This window comes from Camelus dromedarius, chromosome 6 (assembly GCF_036321535.1).
Source record: "Camelus dromedarius isolate mCamDro1 chromosome 6, mCamDro1.pat, whole genome shotgun sequence".
Lineage (NCBI taxonomy): Eukaryota > Metazoa > Chordata > Mammalia > Artiodactyla > Camelidae > Camelus > Camelus dromedarius.
In genome coordinates this window covers 59,946,913-59,971,981 of record NC_087441.1, presented here as the reverse complement: position 1 = coordinate 59,971,981, position 25,069 = coordinate 59,946,913, and the positions used below count along the sequence as shown (strand labels likewise).

Sequence of the window (25,069 nt, the reverse complement as noted above, 5' to 3'; positions counted from 1 at the left end):
CTTTCTTGGATCACTACTTTCGGCCAAATGACAGCCAGCTTTTCCAACATCTTAGCCCAGAATTAATTTCTTTTCTTTTCAGAAGTGATTTCTTAATGTGCTATCTAGTTTTTCATTCAATTTCTTTTTCTGGGTTCTCAAAATATTTTTTCTTCTCACTGAGGTCATGCTTTGCAAGCCTAAGTTGAAGATTTTACTTTATTATCTTATTTTATCCTAATTAAAAGAAAATAAACCACATCAAAGTCTGTTGTCTTGCCAAAAGGAGTTCTGAATTTGAAGTCCAGAAAAATATCCAGCATAGTCTTGTACAGTTTGGCTCGTGTTTCAGTCATGAATAACACTGCTTTTCCAAGGGAAAGGAAACATTCAGTCTACTCTTCTCACCACAGCACTTATTTGTCACGACTTTCTTGTTCTGAAAGTTATGGAGTCAGGTGTCATGGAGGCTTGCTTTCTGAGCAGTGAGAGAAGATGTATCTTTGTACTTTAAAACCAGTTCTTCAATGAGAACTCTCTCTACCCACCTCTCCTCCAAAGCAAAGATCAGAATTAACAGCTTAATACTAAATTCTGGGTACTGTATTATTTTTTCCAGATATAGCCTCAGCTATATCTGGAAGCATCCTATACCTCATACCTGATTTTTTTAATGTTTCTAGTAAAAATAACTACAGCCTCCTTAGCAGCAGCTCATAGAGGTAGACAGTGGTATGAATGTTATGGATATAAATGAAAATAATAGTAAGAATTACTGAACTGCCCAGATTCAAGAAGGCCCTACGTCCAACTCCATCAGTTTCCAGAAGCCACTCTTCCTGCCCCTCAACTCCCACAGGTAAGGGACTGGGAAGTCTGGGGAGAAGCATGAACACTGATACACACAGTGTGTGCAGGTAGTTAGCACAGGTGAGTGGCTAACTGTGCCCATAACGCAACTAGCTTATTAGATGCAAGCGGAATAATCAGCCAGCAAACACTTGCTGATAAGGAAGGGCTGTGTCACCACCATACCATGCTAGTTAGGTGGTAGAACATGGCGGGGAAGCAGAAGAGTTCAAAAACTGGAGGGGAAGATATACCTTCAACAAATTATTACAATTTATTAAATAAATCAAATTAAGGATACAAAGCACTAAATGTAAGAAGTATAGGTTTCTTGGTAACTACATTCAATATCTTGTAGTAACCTATAATGAAAAAGAATATAAAAACGAATATATGTGTGTATATGTATAACTGAAACACCATGCTGTACACCAGACATTGACACAATATTGTAAACTGACTACACTTCAATAAAAATAAATAAATATAAATAAGTCAGGAAAAAAAAGAAATCTAGGCCGCCAACAACGGAAACTCAACACATATATGCATGCACGTGCACATCCACTGAACAGAGCTTGAAATGAATCTATCTCCTCCACCTCAAGTGACAGCTTTGTTAATTCATAACAAGCAATATAAACAGCAGCTTCTATCTAGAATTTATATGGAGCCATTTTCTGTTGTTTATAGCTGCCTGATAAAAGCAAGCAAACATGGGTACTACTGATGTCAACAGGCAGGGTTGCTGCAGTAAATTTATTTACAATGAGTGATTGTTATGGGTTCTGATGTAAATAGACAAACCGGGGAGGCGTGTAAGAATTTGGATGTCTACTTACATAAGCAATAGAGAGCATGGTGGCTGAAAGTAGGCCACTGGAGCCAGACTGGTTTCTGTTCTATACTGGATTCACTGTTTACTAGCTGTGTAAACTTGGACCCCCCTCATCTGTAAAGCGAAGATAAACAATCACATTAACAAACTCAAAAGCTGTTATGAGAATTAAATGAGTTAATACCTGTAAAGCACTTGGCGCATGCCAAGTGTCTGCCACAGACTGCGTGCTCTACAAATGTCACCCATTGTTTTCGCTCAAACAAGGCCGTTTTTTAACTCAACCAACTGAGCACAATTGAATCTCATAGACACAGAGGGATTTTTCTCAGTAGTGTATCTGGGTAAGCATATTTATTAAGCATAGACAAGAGGGTCCAGGAATTTAATACCATATTTGTTGTCTTTATGGCTGTGTTTCAGTTAGGGTGTTAACCGAGGACAACAGTATTTTCAGATTTAAAATGTGACATTCACTCTGATATTGTTAGTATATACAGTAGTTAAAAACAGTAGTAGATAGTCTTTATGTATGTTAGCTTCCTTTTCAAAAACTAAATTTGCCATATTATATGAATATACTACTTTCCATTTAACCCAATTGTGACAAATTAAGGAAAGAGATGATAGAGTATGAAAAGCTGATGGAAGCTTTCAATATGTGGAACACTTTAGAATATAAATTTCCACAGTGCTATTAATAGTTATATCATCAACAACAGTTTTTCAGACTTTGTGCTTCACTCTGGAGAAAAACAAGAGTATGACGTCTTGAATTTCTTCATTGGGTTATTTGAAACCGAGTTATAATGTGAACACCAACTGTGCACATCATGTTACTTGAGTTCAGTATCAAAGTCATAAACAAAACTAGTCAGAAAAATATTTTCTCTCTCAAAGCTGTTAGTATTTTTAAAAACCCATCAAGTCAACAAAATAGTGAATATCTATGATCATAAATCTTTTTATTAATTCTTTGGTTTGGGCTTTATTAAAAAAACATTTTAAATTCTTAGTTTTACTCTACTCAAATAGACTATAATAACGAATACATATCTTGCACCTACTACATTCCTGATGCTGTTCTAGACAATTCTAAACTGCTGCAGTTGTTAAACAGGTCTAAACTGTCGTAGTTGCTGAACAGTTCTAAAGTGTTGCAGTGTTTTAAAAGTTGCAGCTTTTATATAATACAGCAACGTCAAAGAGAAGAAAGCAGGTGCAGTACCGAAAACTTAAGTTCGCAGAGTCTAACCAGTGTTCTTCGTATAACATTTACACTGACACTGAGATTCATGAACTAAAAAACTTGTATCAAGTTTTTATTACCATTCTAGAAAGGAGTGACGTTTTTCAGTGGACCATATTCCACTCCGTCCCTGATGCCAATAAAACCGTTCTCATTCTGCTGCTGTGGGAAATAAGCAACAACGGAAAAGTAAAAATGAGTTTAGAGCATAAATCAGCTGTCAGTTAAGTCAAGGGGATGGAACCACGAGCCCCCAACCCGGGCCCTTCCCAGCACCCCCTAAGCCCCCAAGGTAGAGCACCTGCCGGCCGCAGAAGGCGCGGAGCACGTTTCCGGCGAGGCGCTGGAGGCGGGGCCCCGGGGCTCGGGGCGGGTCTCCGGGAGCTTTGGGGACGACCTGAGCGGACGCCGGGCGCGTGCGCAGGCGCGGTGGGCCGCAAGGAGGGAGCGATCCAGCGGGCATCCAGAGGAGCGTTGACCGGTCACCGGCGCTGGGCGCTATGAGACCCGGCGAGGAGCGGCCCGTGGAGGGGGGCGCCTGCGCCAGCCTGTCGGAGCTGGAGCTGCTGAAGCTGCGCGCCTCGGAGTGCATCGACGAGGCGGCGGAGCGCCTGGGGGCCCTGAGCCGCGCGATCTGGAGCGAGCCCGAGCTGGCCTACGAGGAGCACCATGCCCACGGCGTGCTGACGCGCTTCTTCGAGAGCGAGCCCCCAGCCGGGTCGTGGGCGGTGCAGCCGCACTACCAGCTGGCCACGGCCTTCCGCGCTGAGTGGGGGCCGCCGTGGGGCTTGGCGGCGCTGCGCCCGCTGCACCTGGGCTTCCTCTGCGAGTACGACGCGCTGCCCGGCATCGGGCACGCCTGCGGCCACAATCTGATCGCCGAGGTCGGGGCGGCAGCCGCGCTGGGCGTGAGAGGGGCCCTGGAGGGCCTCCCCGGGCCGCCTCTGCCGGTGAAGGTGAGGTGGGGCCCAAGCGTGGGACTCCCATCGCCTGCCCAGGCCGGGACCGACCGGAGAAGGGCGGATACCGGCGCTTCCCGTGCTCATCCATCCCCTCCCACCCTGGGAATGTGTAGGGGACCACACTCGACGTCTTGGCCTTTGCTAGTAGGCAGAATCCCAGCATCAAAGTCGGTAGTCCATGAGTTTCCGACCTAGCGACATTTTGCAGAGTTTTGCTTTTTCTTTCCTGTGTAGTCGTAAACAATTGCGTGGACTCTCTTCCTTGGGAAAGAACTTAGAACCATGCCTGGTTTTCGTTACGGCTTATTTTTGGTGACAGAAGCAACCGCAATTTGCTGACAAGGTGGTGCAATCTGAGGAAGAAGTAGTTATTGTAGGGAAACATACGGCCCCCCTTTGTTAGGCTCCAACAAATCTTTGTTTGTGGCAGTCCTAGGAGCTGTTGTGATTCGAATCATTGGTATTTGGGTAGGAAATTTTCAGTCGTTAGAACTACAAAATCTGTACAAGTATACCAAAAAATGGGAAGAGAGTGAACATTAACTACATAGATGAGTTGATCCTTAAGTTTTAATGTGTATTTCGCGATTTAAAAAAAATAGCTAGATCCTTTAAACGGGGAGATGTCGTTTATGTTAGTCGTAGAGCCAGTTTAAACTTGTGTTACTCTTTTTCCAGATGGTATGTTCTTCATTCTGTGAGCTAAGATTCAATCAACACCATTCAGGTTAAGGGAAAGACTAATGTTGTATTTTAATATTCTTTAGCCTATGTTTATTCCCAGTGTTAGTAACCTTTCTCTTTTATCTTAACAACTCCGTCTTTTGTGGCTTTTTCTCTTTAGCTGCCTTCTCTTCTCTGCCTTTGGGCCTTGTCTTTAATCTGGCTAGGTTTTTGTTTTTTGAGGGGGAGGGTGTATCCTTTGCTTTTTTGCATGAAACAGTGGAGAGATTTATCTTTAACCAGGTTTATGAAAGGTTCAGAGAAGTCAGCAAGATTTAACTTGGAAAGTCATCAGATTTAATGAGTCAAGGGTTAAGAGTAAAAAGCAGCTTGATTTAAGAGTTTGGGTGCTTTCTAATTTCTAAATAAAGCAAGACTTTGGGAAATGTACACACTTAAGATTTTGAATGGTAATACTCAGCTTCAGCAAGGTTATCTGTCTGATCTGAAAATGGAATTCATATGATTCTCTTTGCAAGCGAAGACTTTCTGTCTTGTTTCATTGTGTTCTTTATGTGATCTTGAAAGTGTATTAGTTGTTTATAGATAATTTTTCTTTGTTTTTAAAAATTATTTGAAGAAGTTAAGCTTAAATATCAAAGTAAAACGTTTATTCTGTAAAGTTTTCTTTTGTTTAATTAGGTGTTTGGTGACCAATAAGTCTGCCTGGTTGAGCTGGTGGAATCGAATTAGTAAGTTTGTGTAATAGTTGGCCGTTTCTAACTGTGGTATTAAGATTTATTTAATGCTTTTCATAAAGGATTAATGCATTAAGACCTTTTAAAGAGGTAACTTGGTAAAGATTCAGAGTTCAGGCCTGAAGGTTAGGATATCTAATCGCAGCTCTGCCTGAAGACTTGCTCTGTGACCTGTGGCAAGACACTTCACTCTATGCCTCAAAACTGCCCTCTCTAAAATGATGATCCACATCACTCACCTACCTCACAGGGTTGTTGTGAGGATAACTGATAAGTAATTAGAAAGTTCCTTACCAGAATAATTACATATATATACTAAAAGACTTAGTCAAAAAGAAGCTCTAAGAAGTTAATCCTAAAGAATTTTGAGGAACTTAGTAAATAGTATTTATCTTTTTTCATCTTTAACATTAGTTACATAAAATTGTGTTATAAAATTAGGGACAGTTTCCTGTAGAGGCTTTAGTACATACTTTGCACCAAATTGATATAATAATGTAAATTGAAAGTTTGTGATTATTTTAGCATCACAGATTTATGCCCACTGCATTATTTAAAGGTCAGAGAACAAAATCTCTTTGTATAGTTTGATGTAGATTGTGAGTAGAGAACCTGTTTGAAATTTTCCTGCTAGGATTTTTTATTGTCCTTTTGCTCTGACACAGATATTTCTTTCTAGGTAATTGTCCTGGGAACCCCTGCAGAAGAAGATGGTGGTGGCAAAATTGATTTAATTGAAGCAGGGGCTTTTAAAAATCTTGATGTTGTTTTTATGGCCCATCCATCTCAAGAGAATGCTGCTTATCTACCGGATGTGGCTGAACACGAGTGAGTGATAAAGTTGAAATAAACTTCTTAGTGGAAAGCAGACTATTAGAATACTTCAGTGTCTTAACTGGAGACTAAAACACCATATTTATATATTTAAAAAGTAAATTGAAAGATACGATATTATTTCATTTCCATTGACATTTGGTAAGCCTCTTCTAATTGAGATTTAATATGGTGTTCATAATTGGACTATTAAAATAGTACCTAAAAAGCTTAAGAATAGCAAACAGAATATATTGACATTTATGTTCTGTTTTGAATTGAGAATAATCTGGTTTCTGGACAACAGCTATCCTTTGATATGAAGTTACCTTTGCAACTGAATAGATTTGCAAGAGACTGCTTTATTAGACTTGGGAAGAAAACACACTTTTCTAGTTTACTTATTTTGAGTTCTTTGCAGAAAGGATTAATTATATTCCTGAGAGAGGGTACAGAAACTGACTAGCTATGGCTTTGATTGGAATTTGCCAATCTGTGCTTTTCTGTTTTGCCTGGAAACCTTTTATCTTTCTCTGTGTTGAAGGGCTCACTTTTTTTTAGTACGTAGGAGCATGCATCATTGAAGTGGTTTAAATTTTTTACATCAGAAATCTCAACCATAATAGTTAGTGGTCCATTTAGTGGTTTGGTCCCAAGGAGCCACTGCTCAGCTGCTTCAGGAAAGCCACACGTTCTCCTCTGCAGTAGCTAGAGGGTAATAGTAGAACCATCCCAACAGTGCTTCCAGATTGTAGATTGCATTCAGTTATCTTACATCTCTCTGTATCCCTTGTTTTCAAAGGGTGACTGTTTTAACTGTTCTGGTATCTTTGTTCTTATCACCAGGAATTGGTGTTATGACAGTAGGAATAATCCTTCAACTTTGGTTTCAGAGTTGGTGTACAGTAGTATACCTCTGGAAAACCTTAGTGATTCGAAGTCTCTGCCAAAGCCTCTGGCTAGAAGGGACCTGTGGCTGCAGGCAGGCTTGCAGCCCATTTGCCTTCTAGGATTTAAGGTTAGGTAGGCTTCTTGGCCTTGATCCTGAAGTTAGCCCGTTTGGCCTCAGGTCTTTCTTAGTATCTAACTTCTTAGTTTTTTCACTGGCCATCTTTTAAGATGGAAAAAAGAACAAGTAAAAAATTAAATTTAAAAAAATTACCAATCTGTTCATCCTAAAAATCTCTAACATTAAATAAAATAAAGCACTGTGTCCCTGTTAATCACCTTTCCCACATCCAGTCCCTTTTCTAGACACACATATTCTTCCAGGACTTTTGAGGTATATTTATAGACATAAAATTGGTACATGTATAAATTAAGTTTTAAAGGAGGATTTTCTCCCCTGAAATATTCTGCTAAATATATTGTTGATCTGACCCTTGCTTTTTAAAATTAAATAATGTGTCTTGAATATCATCCCATATCAGTTTTTTTTAAATTAGCTTTTTAGGCCTAAAATACTAATGCTGATACAAAACAAGCATTAACATTTCATTTCCTGTAGTTTATTGTGCTTTAATTGTACATAGATTGGAACCCTAGAAGAAATAGTGCTAGAGCCATTTTCATAAAGGACATCCTTTTCCATTTTATAGTATTTATCACCAGTTTTGTTAAAATTCCAATTTCAGGGTGATGATGATAAGATGTATATTGAGGAAATAACAAGTATCCTAAAATCTTAAAAATGTATTTGGATGCTTCTACTTGTTTTTATTTTGCTAACAAAGTGTTTGGAATCAGTAAAGAAATGTCTTGAGCCTCCTGAATCTAGCTCATTAAAAACAAATTAAGTCTAGAGTGACTTTTTAATAACTTAAATGTGAGTACTATTAATGGGGCTTAAAAAGTGTTATCTAAGCAAGTCTTCTTTACCAATAACTATATAATATGCAATCCTTTCTCTAAACCTTATTGTTTTTTATTGTAGCTGAGTAGTTAGACCAATATGAGAACTATTTGGAAGTGGAATAACAATTTACAAAATTGTAAAGTATTAGTGATACAGCTATTTTGGAACACTAATAAAATACTGGTAATGAACAAATGACTTAATTCTAGAATATCTTATAATATTGTGAGTATAATCTGTTTTTAGAGATTGTCTTAACCTTTTTCAGCTGTCACCTCCTTTTTGTCTTTCCTTGACCTTTCCTCATCCTTAAGACAGAATTATCTGAGTTTTTGCAGACGTTTGATATGAAACTATCACAATGCAGTGTAGAAGGAGGTAGAAGCCACCTTTTTTGTAATTCCAGCACTTCACACAGGATTGCATTGTTTGAATTGTGTACAAATGTAATTTGTACAGGAGGTCAATAGAGCAAAGTTCTTTTTCACTGTTTGTTTTGGAATGCCTTCTTTGTGTCAGTCACCGTATTACATAATAATAAACTATAAGGTATGTAAATTGCTACATTATTGCTACAGATGATTTGCAAATAAAAATTCCAGCAGTGTGAATTAATTTTGGATAACAGTTGGATAGTTCTGATTACTTGGATTTTCTTACTTTGGTGATATTTAAAAAAGTAATTCCAAACGATATATTTTTTTTTCCTAGTGTGACTGTGAAATACTATGGAAAAGCATCTCACGCTGCTGCGTATCCCTGGGAAGGACTAAATGCATTAGATGCTGCTGTTCTCGCCTATAACAATCTGTCTGTGTTAAGACAGCAAATGAAACCAACCTGGAGAGTTCATGGTATGAATGTCAAGTACTTTGTGTAATAGATGGTATTTAATATATTTCAGTGTAATGTAATTACTTAAAATTTGATGGAAAAAAACATTTGGGAACACTTTATGTACTTTATGAATATTACAAAAGTTTTAAACATTTTCAGAAAGTCATGAGACAGGATACTGGATATTTGTCTGTATGTGGATAACAAGACAGCTAAGATTATTTATGTATAAATGGAATGGTTATTTTGAGTATTAAAAATAATGTTTTTCTGTAAAGATCTGTGTTCTCCCCATGGGTATTTGAAAGTTCCAACCTGATTTTCCTGTTATCCTCACTGTCTCTTAATTACAAAATTTAGTCATTTCCTCATTTAAAAAAAAGTTATGTTTACTGGTTTTATTTACTCAAGTGCTATTAATCCTAAGTAACATCTTTCAAAATTATGTGCATCACCTTAATATAAATACAGTAATAAAGTACTGTCATAAAGGTGCAAATTCATTTCTTAGTTTATTTCCTTATAATTTGGGAAATTATTACACTTTAACATCTGTTCTTTACCTGATTTTGCTATAGGCTGAAATTAGTTTGTTAATTGCACTTTTTACCAATCCTCTACCTTAGTTTCTTTAAAAGGAATAAACAGGAATTTGTAAAAACAATTTTTAAAAACCAGGTCATATAAAATTAGATTTTGCATATTTATTTTAGTTATTATTTTGAACGGATATATCTTCCCTCTCAGTGTAGTTCCGAATAAATGCATTTGTTTTGACAGTTGATAGTATGCTTTGTGATATTTTACCTGCATTGGTTTCTTGTTGGCATGAAAATTATTTTCCCAAAGCCAGATACCATTTAAAATGGATTCTTGAGTTATGAGAATAACTATAGAACCTCATACCACTGGGTTTTTTTCTTATTTCAAAAGCTCAGCAGAATGTACAACTGTAATAAAATCCACTGAAATAAAAGTCTTTTCTAGAAAGCTGTAAGATAATTGTAAAAATTTCAAATAGTTTTTTATAGTCAGAAATCATAATTGCTTAACATCATATAAATTCCTTAGACTATAGAACATATAGAACAATTATTTTTTTCCTATTAATCAAAAAGTATACTATGTATAGAAACTTGTACAACATAAAAATCTTTGATTGGTATATATGTGAAGCTAATAGTTTTAAATTATTTTTCTTTATGTACATATTGGCTGAAAAGCTTTATGGGTGTATTTAAGCTTAATAAATGGTCTCCAAGCTCAATTTCAGTAATTTGGTTCTCTTTATAGGTATAATAAAAAATGGTGGTGTAAAACCCAATATCATTCCCTCTTATTCTGAATTAATCTATTACTTCCGTGCACCCTCAATGAAAGAACTTCCAGTTTTGACCAAAAAGGCAGAAGATTGCTTCAGAGCTGCAGCTTTGGCTACTGGGTGCACAGTAAGAACTTTAAAGCATTAATCTAAGTTATAATCAGAAGTTGTAAGAACTTTAAAGCATTAATCTAAGTTATAATCAGAAGTTGTGTATGTGGGCTGGGGTGGTTATATTAAGTGATGTTAGAACCTCACTTGCCTCTTTTTCATCTGGCAACGTCTTGAATATGCAAAGTCAATTGACTGAATAGTTGATGTGAAAGTCTTTAATTCTTATTTATTTTACTCCATGTCTGCATAGGGAAGACTACAATCATCTGGTTACACAGTACTTAGAATAACTGATACTGCTGGGCGAGAATCCCTGCCTTTCTGCAAGTTTTATTTTTCCTATTGGCAGTTATGCTTTCAGAATTGCTCTATGTAGTCCCCACAAAGGGAACATTATGGCAAAATCAGCCAAACCTGTTTTTGGTGACGTTACAGATACGTGTAGTAGTGATATAAATACTTACGGCTTGCTGGAATGAAAGTTGAAATAGGCACAGTCATCAAGAGGTTTTGTTCATTTGAATCATAAAGTCAGTAACATTTATGCCCCAGGCATGTAGGCACACGGTGGGATGAGAAGTCCCAGAATTGCATAAATCTTGCTCTGTAGCCAGTGGGAGCCTGTAGTCTAGTTGGAGAGATCCAATCCGGATCTGTGCCTCTCAGCCTCACTGATTCTGTAACTTTTGGAAATGTTATTTAGTATCTCTGGGCTTCCATTTTCTCTTGAAAAATGGTGATGATAATATAATCTATCTTAGGGTTCTTGTGAAAATTGAATGACATAATATTTGTAAAGAGTTAGGACCTATACCTCATACCTGATTTTTTTCTGCCCTCAGAGGCTGGAGATGTTACGATTTATTCAGACAGTAGTGGTGTCTCACAGGGGCAGTGATTCTCAGACAATATACATTGTGTCCAGAGTGAAAAATAAAGCATTCATCCCTTTATAATTATAGATATTTAAAATATTTACTTATAACATTAGTACATGAGCTATTAATCATTGGTTAATATTGCAAGGTTTAATATTCCCTTAAAATATTGTTATTAGATTTAAATCTATATTTTAAGTATCTCCCCCCCCCAGTTTTATTGAGATATAATTGACATACAGTACTGTGTGAGTTTAAGGTGTACGACATAATGGCTTGACTTACACACATCAAGAAATGATTATCACAGTAAGTTTGATGAACCTCCATCATCTCATATAGATATAAACCTTAAAGAAAGAGAAAAAAATTTTTTTCTTTGTGATGAGAACTCTTAGGATTTACTCTTAACAGCATTCATGGATAATGTACAGCAGTGTTAATTATCTTGTACATTACATCCATAGTACTCATTTATCTTATAACTGGAAGTTTGCACCTTTTGACTACCTTTGTCTAATTCTCCCTCCCTGCAACACCCGACCCTGGTAGCCATAAATCTGATCTCTTTTTCTGAGTTTGTTTTTGAAGTATGCTTGACGTACAACACTGTTAGTTCCTGTAATAACATAGTGACTTAGTATTTCTGTATATTTTGAAATGATCACCATGATAAGTCTAGTTGTCATCTGTCACTGTACAAAAACATTACATCATTATGGACTATATTCCCCACACTACATTTCATACCTGTGACTCATTATTTTGTAACTGAATGTTTGTAATCTCCCTCACCGATTACTCTCCTCTCCGCAGCCCCCTTCCCTCCAGCAGCAACCTGTTTGTTCTCTTTATGACTCTGTTTCTGTTTAGTTACATTTATTCATTTACTTTGATTTTCTTTCTTTCTTTCTTTCTTTGGTGGGGGGAGGTAATCAGTTTGATTGATTGATTTTTAATGGTGGTACTGGGGATTGAACCCTGGACCTCATGCATGCTAGGCACACACTCTACCAGTGAGCTATACCCTCCCCTCCATTTATTTTGATTTTTAAATTCCACATATAAGTGATATCATACAGTATTTGTCTTTGTGTCTGACTTGTTTCACTTAACATAATACCCTCTAGGTCCATCCATGTTGTCACAAATGGTTTCATTCTTTTTTATGTCTTATTAATATTCCATTGTGTATATATATGTGTACTATTCTTTATTCCATCTATTAATGGGCACTTAGGTTGCTTCCATATCTTAGCTGTTATAAATAATACTGCAGTGAACATAGGAATGCATGTATCTTTTAAGTTAGTGTTTTTGTTTTCTTCAAATACCCAGAAGTGGAATTGCTGGATAGTGTGGTATTTCCGTTTTTAATTGTTTGAGGAATCCTCATACTGTTTTCTGTAGTGGCTGCACCAATTTATATTCCCACCAACAGTACACAAGGGTTCCCTTTCCTCTATGTCCTCAACAATAATTGTTATTTGTTGTCTTTTTGATAATGGCCATTTGGACAGATGTTAGGTGTTACCTAATTGTGGTTTTGATTTTCACTTCCCTGATGATTAGTGATGTTGAGCATCTTTTCATGTGTCTGTTGGCCATCTGTATGTCTTTGGAAAATGTCTGTTTAGGTCCTCTGCCCATTTTTTAATTGAGCTGTTTGATTTTTTTGATGTTGAGTTGTGTAAGTTCTTTGTATGTTTTGGATATTAATCCCTTGCTGGATATATTGTTTGCAGGTATCTTCTCCCATTCAGTTGATTGGCCTTTTCATTTTGTTGATGGTTTCCTTCACTGTTCAAAAGGTTTTTAATTTGATGTAGTCCCATTTATTTTTATTTTTATTTCCCTTGCCTGAGGGGACGTATCCAAAAAAAAAAATGCTAAGACTAATGTCAAAGAGCATACTGCCTATGTGGTTCTTCTAGGAGTTTTATGATTTCAGGTCTTAAATTTAAGTCTTTAATCCATTTTGAGTTTATTTTTGTATATGATGTCAGAAAATAGTTCAGTTTGATTCTTTGGATGCAGCTGTTCATTTATCCCAGCACCCCTTATGGAAGAGATTGTCTTCTCTGCATTGTATATTCTTGCCTCTTTTGTTGTAGGTTAATTTACCAAAGGTGCATGGGTTTATTTCTGGGCCCTCTATTCTGTTCCAATGATGTATGTGTCTGTTTTTGTGCCAGTGCCATACTGTCTTGATTACTGCAGCTTTGTAGTATAGTTTGAAATCGGGGAGCATAATACCTCCTGTTTTGTTTTTCTTTCTTAAGATTGTTTTTGGCTATTCATGTCTTTTGTATTTCTTCGCAAGTTTTACAATTATTTGTTCTAGTTCTGTGAAAAATGCCATTGGTATTTTTATTGGGATTGCATTGAATCTGTAGATTGCCTTGGGTAATATGGCCATTTTAACAGTATTCTCCCAAGCCTTGAGCATGTTATATTTTTCCATCTATTGTTGTCATCTTCAGTTGCTTTCATCAGTGTCTTATAGTTTTCCAAGTACAGGTCTTTTACCTCCTTAGTTAGATTTATTCTTAGGTATTTTATTCTTTTTGATGAGATTATGAATGGAATTTTTTTTTCCATTTCTCTTACTAATAGTTCATTGTTAGTGTATAGAAACGCAACAGATTTCTTTATACTAATTTTGTCTCCTGCAATTTTACTGTAATCATTGATGAGTTCTAATGATTTTTTGGTGGTGTCTTTAGGGTTTTCTATGAATAGTGTCATGTCATCTGCAAACAGTTGGCAGTTTTATATCTTCCTTTACAATTCAGATGCCTTTTATTTCTATTTCTTGCTTGATTGCCGTGGCTAGGACTTCCAATACTAATTGAATTAAAATGGTGAGAGTGGGCATCCCTGTCTTGTTCCTGATCTTAGAGGAAATGCTGTCAGCTTTTTACTGTTGATTATGATGTTGACTGTGGGCCTGTCATATATATGACTTCTATTATGCTGAAGTGTGTTTCCTCTGTACTCACTTTGTTGAGAGCTTTTATCATAAATGGATGTTGAATTTTGTCAGAAGCCTTTTCTGCATCTATTGAAATGATCGTATGATTTTTATTCTTAGTTTGTTAATGTGGTGAAGCACGTTGATTGATTTGTGGATATTGAACCATTCTTGTATCCTTGGGATAAATCACACTTGATTGTAATTTATGGTCCTTCTAATGTATTGTTGAATTCAGTTTGCTTCTCCTTTTTCATTTCTGATTTTAGTAATTTGGGCCCTTTTTTTCTTGATGAGTCTGGCTAAAAGTTTGTCAATTTTGTTTATCTTTTCAAAGAAACAGTTCTTAGTTTCATTGATATTTTCTCTTGGGTTTTTTTTTTAGTCTCTATTTCATTTATTTTTGCTCCGATCTTTATGATTTTTTTTCCTTCTACTAACTTCAGGCTTTGTTTATTGTTCTTTTCTTGTTCATTTAGGTGCACTATTAGGTTTTTGCTGCATCTCATGGAATTTGCATTGTTGTGTTTCCATTTCATTTGTCTCCAAGTATTTTTATTTCCTCTTTGACTTCTTTAGTGACCCATTGGTTGTTTAGTAGCATATTGTTTAGCTTCCACATGTTTGCATTTTTTGTAGGTTTTTTTTGTAATTGATTTCTAGTTTCGTACTTTGTGGTCAGAAAAGATGTTTTGATATGATTTCAGTCTTTTTAAATTTACTAAGACTTATTCTGTGGCTTAACATGTTATCTATCCTGAAGAATGTTGCATGTGCATTTGAAAAGAATATGTATTCTACTGCTTTTGGATGTAATGTTCTGCTATATATATATGTAGTGATTTGGGTTGATCCTGTTTGGGATTCTCTGTATTTCTTGGCCTGTATGTCTATTGCCTTTCCCAGGTTAGGGATGTTTTCAGCTGTTATGTCTTCAGATATGTTCTCTGCCTCTTTCTCTCTTTTCCTATTGGGACCCTCATAATACGAACATTAGTACTTTTGATGTTGTCCCAGAGGTCTCTTAAACTGTATTCATTTTTTAAAATTTATTTTTCTTTTTTCTGTTCAGCTTAAGTGATCACCACTACTCTGTCTTCCAGTTTGCCTGTCCATTCCTCAGTATCATCTAATCTACTGTTGATTCCTTCTAGTGTATTTCTTATTTCAGGTATTGTATTCTTTAGCTCTGTTTGGTTCTTTTTTATATTTTCTCTTTGTTAAAAACTTCTAACTTCTCACTCTGTTCAACCGTTCTTCTGAGTTCTTCCAGCATCCTTATGACCATTACCTTTATCAGGTAGATTGTGTGTCTCCTTTTCTCTTATATTTTAAATAATAGCCTTTTAATAATTTTTTGTGTTTTGGCTGACTTGTATCTGCTTAGGTTGTCATTGTTTCTCATTCTTTCTAACTTAAATATTGCTAAGAATAGAAGAATTATCATCTCTGCCATTCTATAATTGGTTTTTGCTAATGTTTTTGGTATTAACTTTAGTCTGTGGTAGTATGCCCATTTTGATTTAATCAAATCTAAATCTGTAAATCCTCTTAATTGGGTACATATAAACTGCTTCTGTATTTTCATGCACTGAAATGAATAAATGAGTACCACAGTCAGCCCTTCTGCATCATGAATCTTCTGTGTTTCTCTCAGGGTCCTTTGTACCTTTTAACCCGGCAGCGGTGTCCTTGTCAGTTTGTATACTGAATATTAGTAAATCTTGATTTCTTCCTTTCAGAGGCTACAACGTAGAGCAATGTTTTTTAAGAGTTAAGAGAGTGTGGTTTTTAGACCACCTGCTTCAGAATTACATGGTGGTGGGGTGCTGGTTAAAATGGAGATTCTTGGCCTTACCCACACCCTGTTTAGGTGACTAAAGTTGGGACTCACTGACTAGCAGAGCTAGGTTAGCTTGGTGTTTATATAACACAAAGGAGATAGGGTCTTAGGAACTCTCATTATAGAAAAACATATTTTTTTCTAAGGTAAAAGATTTGAGAGACTTTATATCCTGAAGGGGAAGCACCCTCTCTTAAACTTCATTCTGTTAGAGAACCATTGCTAGTTTGAAAATTAGGTAATGAATTTGAGTTTCTTAATTCAAAATTTGTTTTATAATTTTTAACTAGGTAGAAATTAAAGGTGGAGCACATGATTATTACAATGTTCTTCCCAATAAGAGTCTATGGAAAGCTTATGTTGAAAATGGGAAAAAGCTGGGAATAGACTTCATTTCAGAAGATGCAATGTTGAGTGGCCCTTCAGGTAATTAAGTTCTTTCAAACATACGATACTGTTTAAGGAAGGGAAGTACCATCCATGGTTAAATGGTTTTGTTTAACAGCTTGGGAGGGTGTGGGAGGGATTGCTCATGCTTGTTATTGATATTTTTCACAAACTTAATAGTTGAGGGAGAGCAATTAATGAACTCTTCGGTGAATGTAGAGTGTAAAATGAGCAGATTTGTTTTTAGAAATACTTTTTGCTTTATAGTCTGAATGTTTCTAGTGTTTAAATTTGCTTAGTTCTGATTTCTAAGTAAGCTACTTAAAGGGGAAATAGAATTTTAATTCATTCTCTGTCATTAGTAAGCAGATTACTAAGGACTTAGTTATATGGGGGCATTTTCGGTTTCTGAGGAGCAACAAACAACTATTAGAATTTAAATATTAATAAGTATAGCGGGTTACTTTACAGTTTTTTCCTTTTAAAAGCATTATCACTAATACATTTGCATGTCAGAGATGTGTCTCCTAAAATATAATAATAAATGTTGATGAAGTAGATTCAAAAGGACTTGGTGATTAAAATGCGTTGATGTCATTCAGCGAGATACAAGTTAAGGAGAGAGAGCAGCCTGGAGTAGACTGGGTCAGTATCAGTTATTAGTTTGTTAAATTTGGGGTGTTCACAGGACTTCTAAGGAAAGCTGTCCAGTAGCCCATTGAATCTGGAACTCCCAAAATTTGTCTAGGTAGAGATTTAGAGGTTGTCAATACTTGAGAGGTAACTGAAAATACAGGTTTCAACATTGACGATGCAGCCCAGGTACACGGAGGGAGAAGTAGCCCAGAGACGAAAGCCCCGGGATCACCAGTGCTTAGGGGACAGGCAAAGGAAGTCACTGGAGAAGGAGACAGAGATGGTCAGAGAGGAAGCCTGGCAGTGAGGAGAGAGTGGAGTCATGGAATCCAAAAGGTCAGGGAGTTTCTAGAAAGGAAGGAATAGAAAACCATGCCAGGTGCTGTAGAAATTAAGGTAAGTGTGGTCTAGTGTCCACTGGGCAAGCAATTAGAAATTCATGGTTTGTCTTCTCTTTCTAAGGATCTACTGATTTTGGAAATGTTACTTTTGTGGTTCCTGGGATTCATCCATATTTTTACATTGGAACAAATGCCTTGAATCATACAGAACAGTATACTGAAGCTGCAGGTAAGTGTTATTAGAAGTGAATGTTTTGGCATCTACTCTCTTTTCATAGTAGTAGCTGCCTTTCTAACTGTTTAGTTTAGCCTAGTGTTACTTCTTTACCTAGCATCACCTCAGGAAATACTATATTGTGGTGGGCAGTTGGAGAGGCAATTTAGATATTGAGAGCCAACCCGAAAACTAATAAATTAATTTGTAATAAATACGAAGTTATCTTTATTCATTTTCTCTACCTTTTAGGATCACCAGAAGCTCAGTTCTATGCTTTGCGAACAGCCAAAGTTCTGGCAATGACTGCATTGGATGTTATTTTTAAGCCAGAGTTGTTGGAAAGAATCAGAGAGGACTTTAAATTGAAACTTCAAGAAGAAGAGTATTTAAATACAGTAGAATAAAAGGAAGATTTCGGAGCCGCTGGTGGATCATTAGGAAGTGATTTTTTTTCTTTAATCTTTTTTAATGAAGGGGGAGGGCATGGCTTGTTTTTCAGTCTTAAAGGAGTCAGATTCCTCTTACCTGAAAAGTGAGGACATGATGTGGAGAAAACACATTACCTCATATCTAAAATGAAATTTCGCAAGTCTGTGTCTGATAGAATTGTGATCTCACAGAGCTGGTATGTGATGGCATTTCTTAAATAACCTGGACGATACATGGTTTATCAGTGATGATATTTTATAAATTCTTATGCTGTGTGAGTATATTTTAAAAGATCCAAGAGATTTCATACCTTATATTCAGAATTGACACATGAAAGACTTTTTTTTTTTTTTTTTTGGTGTAGGGTGGTAAAATTGTTCTATAAAGTTGTTTTAAAATTCAAGTTCTAAGTCTAGGGAAGGTTCATTTGGAATATCTGACTGTATCTGCTTTGCTTTGGGGAATCTCTTCATTGATAATAAAAATAGGTTTTTAATCAGAAATGCTGTGGGGAGACAACCAGAAGCTCAGGTACAAAGAATAAGTTTTAGTTTTACCATTTGAAGGAAAATGAAAATGTTCTTTTTAACATATAATTTACTCTAAGAAGTGGCATTAAAGTGCTATTCCTCATTCCATATGCCTGTAAATAGGAAAAACTACAGATGGATAGGATTAGACTCTTCCTGTAAGGTGTTTGCTTGGTAGCCGCATGTGTTCTAGAGGAATTTAATGAGAGGGGAGCGATGTCTACTTAATCTTGAATGTTAATGTCATATAACTGGTCCCCTCTACCCAGCCAGCTCTATTCAGGCTTCTCAGAATTTTAGCCTGTCCAGCCTGGCTGGACAATGTAGTTGACAGAGTTTAGGGGACAGAATTCTAAGCCTCCTTAAGCCCCGTGCTAGCCCAATATAAATTTAAAAGTATTACAAGTTTTTCCTGGTGTGAATTTATTGAACATGATAAAAGAATGTGAAAAAAGTATCTGGTAAAACAAGTATTTAAAGCTGTGACTATTTTTAAAGAAGAGTCCTCCAGTTTGAATGTAAGCATTCCAAAAATGGAAGAGAGGAAAGAGAAGTGAGCATTTGGCCTCTGCTGTAAGCAAGTCACTTGAGTGCTCTCAGCCTTTGGCTCCTCGTTTGGGAAGTTAGATTAGGTCCCTTATCCTTACAGTCCTTTAAACCTTTGATTCCTATTCTATCTGAAATACTTAAAGTTGAAAGAAAGAGAGGGGTATTTGGGGGAAGAGTTAGTGTTTGAGAATTGCTTTCTATATCGGGTCTGCAGACTACACCTGATTTGGCAAGCGGCCTGATTCTATATGGCTAGCATGCTAAAAATGGTCTTTACATTTATAACAAAGCATCAGAGACCAGATCATGTGACCTGCAAAACTGAAAATATTTACTGTCTGGCCCTTTGTAAAAGAAAGTTTGCCAGCCCATCCTATATAACAGTAAAATAAAACCTGTTTCTCTTTTGATTTACATCATACAATCAGATATTCTCCTAGAATAAAACTTCAAGCCTCTGAATTGAAAACATTGAGAAAGGCAATTAGATGGCAGTGCCCTGGTGTCGACCATTATAATGCGTCAGGGATTTGTCCTCACTGGGGCTTCTGACACTTTAGAAGTTTGCTTTCTTTTAGCATTCACTTCATTCTGGGATCCAGCTACCCTACTGCCTTAAGACTGTCTCCTGTGCAAGCTACTCTTCTAACTCTTCGTATCAGCTTTTAGAACTGGATCCTCCATGACACTCTGTATCTGATTATTTATAATCTCAAAGAGTCATGGTATATATTTTACAAACAGGAAAGGGATCAACAGAGGCTTCACGCTGAGAATTGGGTATGTCCAAGACCTCTGGTTTATAAAAAATAGAGTTTCCTAATTATCAATTTAATAAATTTCTCAACTACAAGCTTTAAATTTCTTATATAAATCCTACGCCCTAAGGAATGTGGTTTTATTTTCTAACGCCTTGATAAAATTCTAAAACATTGACTGTTGGCTGGTATCCCGACACACCGATGTTCTCCTGTCTTTTGTGAACTGTCACAAATTAATTGTTACTTGTACTTATTTGTTTGTGATAAATTTACTTTTTAAAAGCAAATTAGAGTGAAGTTCAGGTTAACATTCTGTTGTTACCTGTTCACTTGTGTTCTGGTAAGTATTCTGCCTGAGAGCGAGGTGTGGAGCTGCTGCTGGTGTGCAGGGAATATGTGTATCTGTCCCAGCACTGTCCTCCACAACCCCGTCTGAGGAAGTGACATTGATGAGCTGCTAAGATTTGTGTCACCTCTGAGTTTCTATCATTTTATTTTCCTTTCAACATTTTTAAAACTTGGTCAAAACATGGCATCACCCATGGGAATATGTCCTGGATTTATCATGTCGGAAAAGAGGTTGAGAACTGATACTCTGGAGTCCGTCTAGAAGTATGTTTTTTTTTTTTTCTCTCCAGATCTCACCTTGACATTTTACATTAATTCACTTTAACAGTTATTTCGCATAATTCAGATTTTTTAAATCCCTTATTACTTTTTGTATACCAGTGAGTTAATTGAGCCATATTACACTAAAATTTGTAAATAAATACATAAATAAATGCTGAGTCAGAATCACATGTCCAGAGGATCCAACTGTAGCTAATCTTCACTGTGTCATTTGAATTCAGGAGACTTCTTTTGTAATGGTAGTTTTTCCTTTTGGAACTAAATTCTTTCTTTACCCTCATACATCAATGCCATGTTTCTATTGTGCTAAATTCTCATAAACGTTTATACTTAGTTTAAATTAGCCTTGTTGATTGGTCCTCATATTTTGTCATTATAGCCTTTTTTTTTTTTTTTTTTTTTAGTGGAGGTACTGGGGATTGAACCTAGGACCCTGTGCATGCTAAGCAGGTGCTCTAAAACTAAGCTGTTTATCCCTCCTGGGCCTTAGATTTTGGATTATGTCTCCAAAGATTTTGGTAGATAAACAGAGGAGCACCAGATTACAGGTGAACAGTGTCACTTTTAGATAAAAATGTTTATATATAGCTCTTTATTACTTAAAAGATGAATATTTGTTTTTAGGACGTCGACAAATGGATAGGACTTTTAATAATTTATTATTTTGTTTCCTGTTTTTGAGAAGGGGGACAACTAACTTTTTCTCCAGAATTAGTTTGAGTGATGACACTTTGCTTTCACTTAGATTCAGTGATTATATGTTACTCCTCCACTAGATTGTATATTCTTTGAAGCCATTGTCTTTTCAGTATGCTTAATTTCCTTCAGGTATGCTAAAACCTGATTTATTTGGGGGGAAAAAAAGACCAAGCTGAGTGAGTGTGAAGTTTAAAGTAATATGATTTTCAAAATATTGAATTAGCTTCTGACCTAAACTAGAGGTATAGGTGGGCCTGCTTGAGGCCCACTTGTATCCTTGTTTTTGTAGAAAGTGCTTTTATTATGTGCCTTTTTTACAATCTTTCATTGTTTGCACCCAGAACTGAAAGCATTTTCCTCAGATACCAGCTTTTGGCTATCTTTGTTAAATTAATAGACTTTAAAGGTATGATCCAAATTAATGATTTAAATTTAATTATAGATTGAAATTTTTTCTCTTTTGTGACTTAATTTTAAGAGCAGTCCTGACTTAATTTGGGACCTGTATAAAACAATTATGTGGTACTACTAATTACTGAGTGGCAGTATAGTATATAATACGATTGAGTTTAGCTAATATTTAGCTCGCCTCTGAGAATTTTCAGACTACTTTTCAGTTTTAAAAACTACCCATATTTTATGAACTACTCAGGAAAATTTTCCCTTTTCATTGCTTCTTCCTGTAGCACTCCCAAGGGCTGGGGCGTTTAGGATAAACTAGAACATTTTCATGTGTTTATGAATACTTGTATAAACTGAAAGTATTTTGATTTCCCACAATCCTCCAAAGGACTGTTTATTTATTGGTATGTTGTATTGATATTTTAACTGTTACATTGTCAGCAGTTGAGTTCAGTGAACATTTGTCAAGGAGAGCCTACTTCTAAACACTGGAGACTAGAAGAGTAAGATATGGTCCATGCCCCAAAAAGCTTGTTTTTGGTGGTAAGTTCTCTTAAGATTTACTTTATCTGAGCAACACTGGGATTGAGGGAACATACGAAGGCTACTGTCTTGGAAATTTATAAGGAAGTATTTCTATAATATTTAAAAATGCCTGAGTCACATCAGTCTGAATAGAACAAGTTCATGTGAAAAGTCTTTTCTTAAAGAATGATTGTCCCATTTTATAATACATTCTTTTTAAAAAGAAAACCTTTCGATGTGTTTTATACTTTTCTTACTTTTTATCTGAAGCATCCCTTTAGTCTTCTGGAAAATGTCCTACATAGAGCTACCCTACAAACTATCAAAGTAAATTTTCATTGTAAAATTAGACAGCTGTTTTTGTGCTAGCTAGCAACTCTATGAGTCTGTAAGATATGAAAAACTACTCTTTATTTTTTTTATATACTTCAGCAAACATTTTGCAAACCAATTATATAGTTGAGGATGGTGCATCTTGATATGTATGAAGTTAATACTTTGAAGTAAGCAATCAGTCTATTACCATCAGATCATAGTTATTTTAAAAATATTTTAATATGTACATATTAAAGTATGTATAGAAAAATGTTAATAAACATGTTTATCAGGTAGCAACTGTCGTGGGTTTTTTCAACATATATATGAAGTTTTGAAATTATATGAAGATAAAGCACAATTACGCAAATACACTGTGATTTGGTATATTCTCTTACTCATCAGTATTACAGATGTTTATTTACTTTGAAACTGTAAATATATTATTTATATCAGAATTTAGAAAGAGCAGTTAACTCCTTTTGTTTAAAAATAAGTGTTTTACTAGTCTCAGATGCTGAAAAATGCCAGCGCAAGTTCATGGTAGAAGGTACATTATTATAGTATCGAATTTTTAAAAATTTTTTTCAACTACTGGACAAAGGAATTCTGTGTAATAACTCAAATGCAGTAGAGCAGGTTTTTAGATTCTTATCAATGGCTAAAGAATAAGTGCCTCAAATGAGAAAAATTGTAAGTGTCCTTATTTTTTGGTTTAAACTGGCTTTCAAAATAGAGTCCAAGTCTGTTCTTTTGTCCAGTGATTAAAATGTTAGATTAACTTTGGTTAGTTCAGTGGATCAAAGCATTCAATCACCTTAAAAAATAAACCTCAGAGATGCAAAATAGAAAAGAATATCAGGTCAGTGTCTTAAATAGACAAGAATCTTGTTTAGGTTAAAGACTAAGTAGACATTGCCCCACTGAGTAAACAATAAATTGCATTTGAGAGAGTTTGAACTTTGGTCTGTTTGTTATGTCACTAATGCCTGACAGTCTTGTTTGGTTCAGGAGAATGGAAAGCAGTTCAGAAACTTCATGTTTTCCCACTTGAGCATAGCTTATTTAGGGAATACCAAACCTACGTGCAAGCATTGTTACTGCCCATAAATGATGTAGATTCAGGATTAACCGTCACTTGGTGCCTTGTCATCTGACCGGACTCTTCCTCCCTGGAGGATCGCGTGTTGCATATGAGAACCTTAAAGAGTTTGATGTGAACCTGACTACCCCTTGTTTGGAAGTAGAGTTCAAGTTTGCTTATAGCTGATAGCAGGGTAGGATGACGCCTCTCAAGAAGTAGGCTTAGATGCAGTTGAAACCTAAAGCTTTAAACTATTGTCCAAACCCAATTAATCTCTGAAAGTGGTAAAGGGTACTAAGTTATTGTTCAGCCTAATGTTTCTTCAGAGATGGAGGGGTTATCCATAGCGACTGCTTGGTATACCTTACATCGCCTTCAGAAGCTTTTAGCTTCTGCCCATCCATCCCAAGTCACAGAACCCACTTAGGTGGGTTGTGTGTTTTTACAGAAGATCCTTTGTAAAATATGTATACACATAAGAAGAGCTTATAATAGAAAATCCCAGCCAGGAAGAGATTGCAACCATGGTTATTTTAGCTTTTTATCTCTAGGTCTCTCTTTCCAATCAGATTTTAGCCTGTGTCCCCCAGCTTCTGATACTACTATTACCCCTCCTACCTTCTGCCACTTCTTAAGTTCTGGCCTGAATATGATTTGTTCTATTGTCCAAGGTTGGGCAAAAAAGAATTTAGAAAATCAAGGGGAAAATATTACAAAGGTTTAGAAATTAATTCACAAGGCACAGATTTCTTATTCTAAGATGACAGTAGCATAATTTGACTAATAAAAGTTGTTTTCTATCATTACCTCAACATGTCACAACCATATTTATTACCTTTTTATATGGCCTGATCTGCCCATTCACACTGCCAAAGAAATCTATTTTCTGTGTATTTAAAAGCATTTTCCTCATGTTGAGCCAGTTGCTGATGTTTCTGTTTGGTTGGTTTGTTCTTAACAGTGTGAAGGATCCCTCTAGTTCTGGCCTCGTTTGCAGACTGCCATCATTGAGCTCAGGGTAGGCTGAGTAGGAAAAATCTTACTCTGGCTCTGGTTACTAATTCCTGTCACATCTCCCGAAGGACCACCTTACCCTTTTCAGCTCTCTTGAGGACTTCACAAGCTGAGATGGATTTCTGATAAGGGTAGACAGACACTTTAATTAGCTCTCTTGGGAATTCAGAATTGAGGTGAACTCATTTAGATGATGATGAACCCTGGAACTTTAAGGTCAGTAAATCGAGCTGAATGTCATGTGTGAGCAGAGAAGGACAATCTTCATGGCGAATAAAGCAATCACCCAGAAGAAAGGAACAGTAACTGCCTAGAAAAAGAAGCTGTCTGAAATCTTTCCAGTTTTCATCAGGCACAGCTGGACTTCCATTTTCTTCATACCTGTGAGATTCCCCTGTGTTCTTCTTAAGCTAGTTTGAGTGGGTTACTCTTCCATACTATCAAATACCACTAAGATATCATCTAACACTATTTATAATTTTTAAAGACTTAAAATGTAAGAACCTGGAATTACACTCCACACTACGTATTCAACATAATAAAGAATATTGATCTCAAATCTATCCATTCTATACGTCCATTGTTTTTTTTCATAAGATATTTCCAGCTCATCTTTT

The 25,069-nt window shown here is 36.2% G+C and overlaps 1 protein-coding gene and 1 long non-coding RNA gene across 2 annotated transcripts; one reads left to right on the top strand and one right to left on the bottom strand.

The window, feature by feature from the left end:
- Positions 1-991: 991 nt before the first annotated feature.
- Positions 992-3,200, bottom strand: LOC135321501 (uncharacterized). The gene is made up of 3 exons (XR_010381314.1): positions 2,996-3,200; positions 1,671-1,780; positions 992-1,190 (listed from the first exon to the last, which is right to left on the bottom strand). It is a non-coding gene; the product is annotated as an uncharacterized LOC135321501 (long non-coding RNA).
- A 76-nt stretch (positions 3,201-3,276) lies between these two features.
- Positions 3,277-22,650, top strand: PM20D2 (peptidase M20 domain containing 2). The gene is made up of 7 exons (XM_010987701.3): positions 3,277-3,871; positions 5,978-6,126; positions 8,678-8,820; positions 10,097-10,251; positions 16,224-16,359; positions 17,419-17,526; positions 17,764-22,650. Exons 1-7 carry the CDS (start codon positions 3,416-3,418, stop codon positions 17,916-17,918), a joined length of 1,302 nt encoding a protein of 433 aa, XP_010986003.1. The 5' UTR covers positions 3,277-3,415; the 3' UTR covers positions 17,919-22,650.
- The last annotated feature ends 2,419 nt before the right edge of the window (positions 22,651-25,069 follow it).

What these genes read in the sequence shown, in the direction of transcription:
- PM20D2 (XM_010987701.3), top strand. Translation starts at nt 3,416, where the DNA reads ATGAGACCCGGCGAGGAGCGGCCCGTGGAGGGGGGCGCCTGCGCCAGC. An exon ending in GGCCGCCTCTGCCGGTGAAG is followed by an intron (nt 3,872 to 5,977) that starts GTGAGGTGGGGC and finishes ATTTCTTTCTAG; the next exon opens with GTAATTGTCCTGGGAACCCC. An exon ending in CCGGATGTGGCTGAACACGA is followed by an intron (nt 6,127 to 8,677) that starts GTGAGTGATAAA and finishes TTTTTTTCCTAG; the next exon opens with TGTGACTGTGAAATACTATG.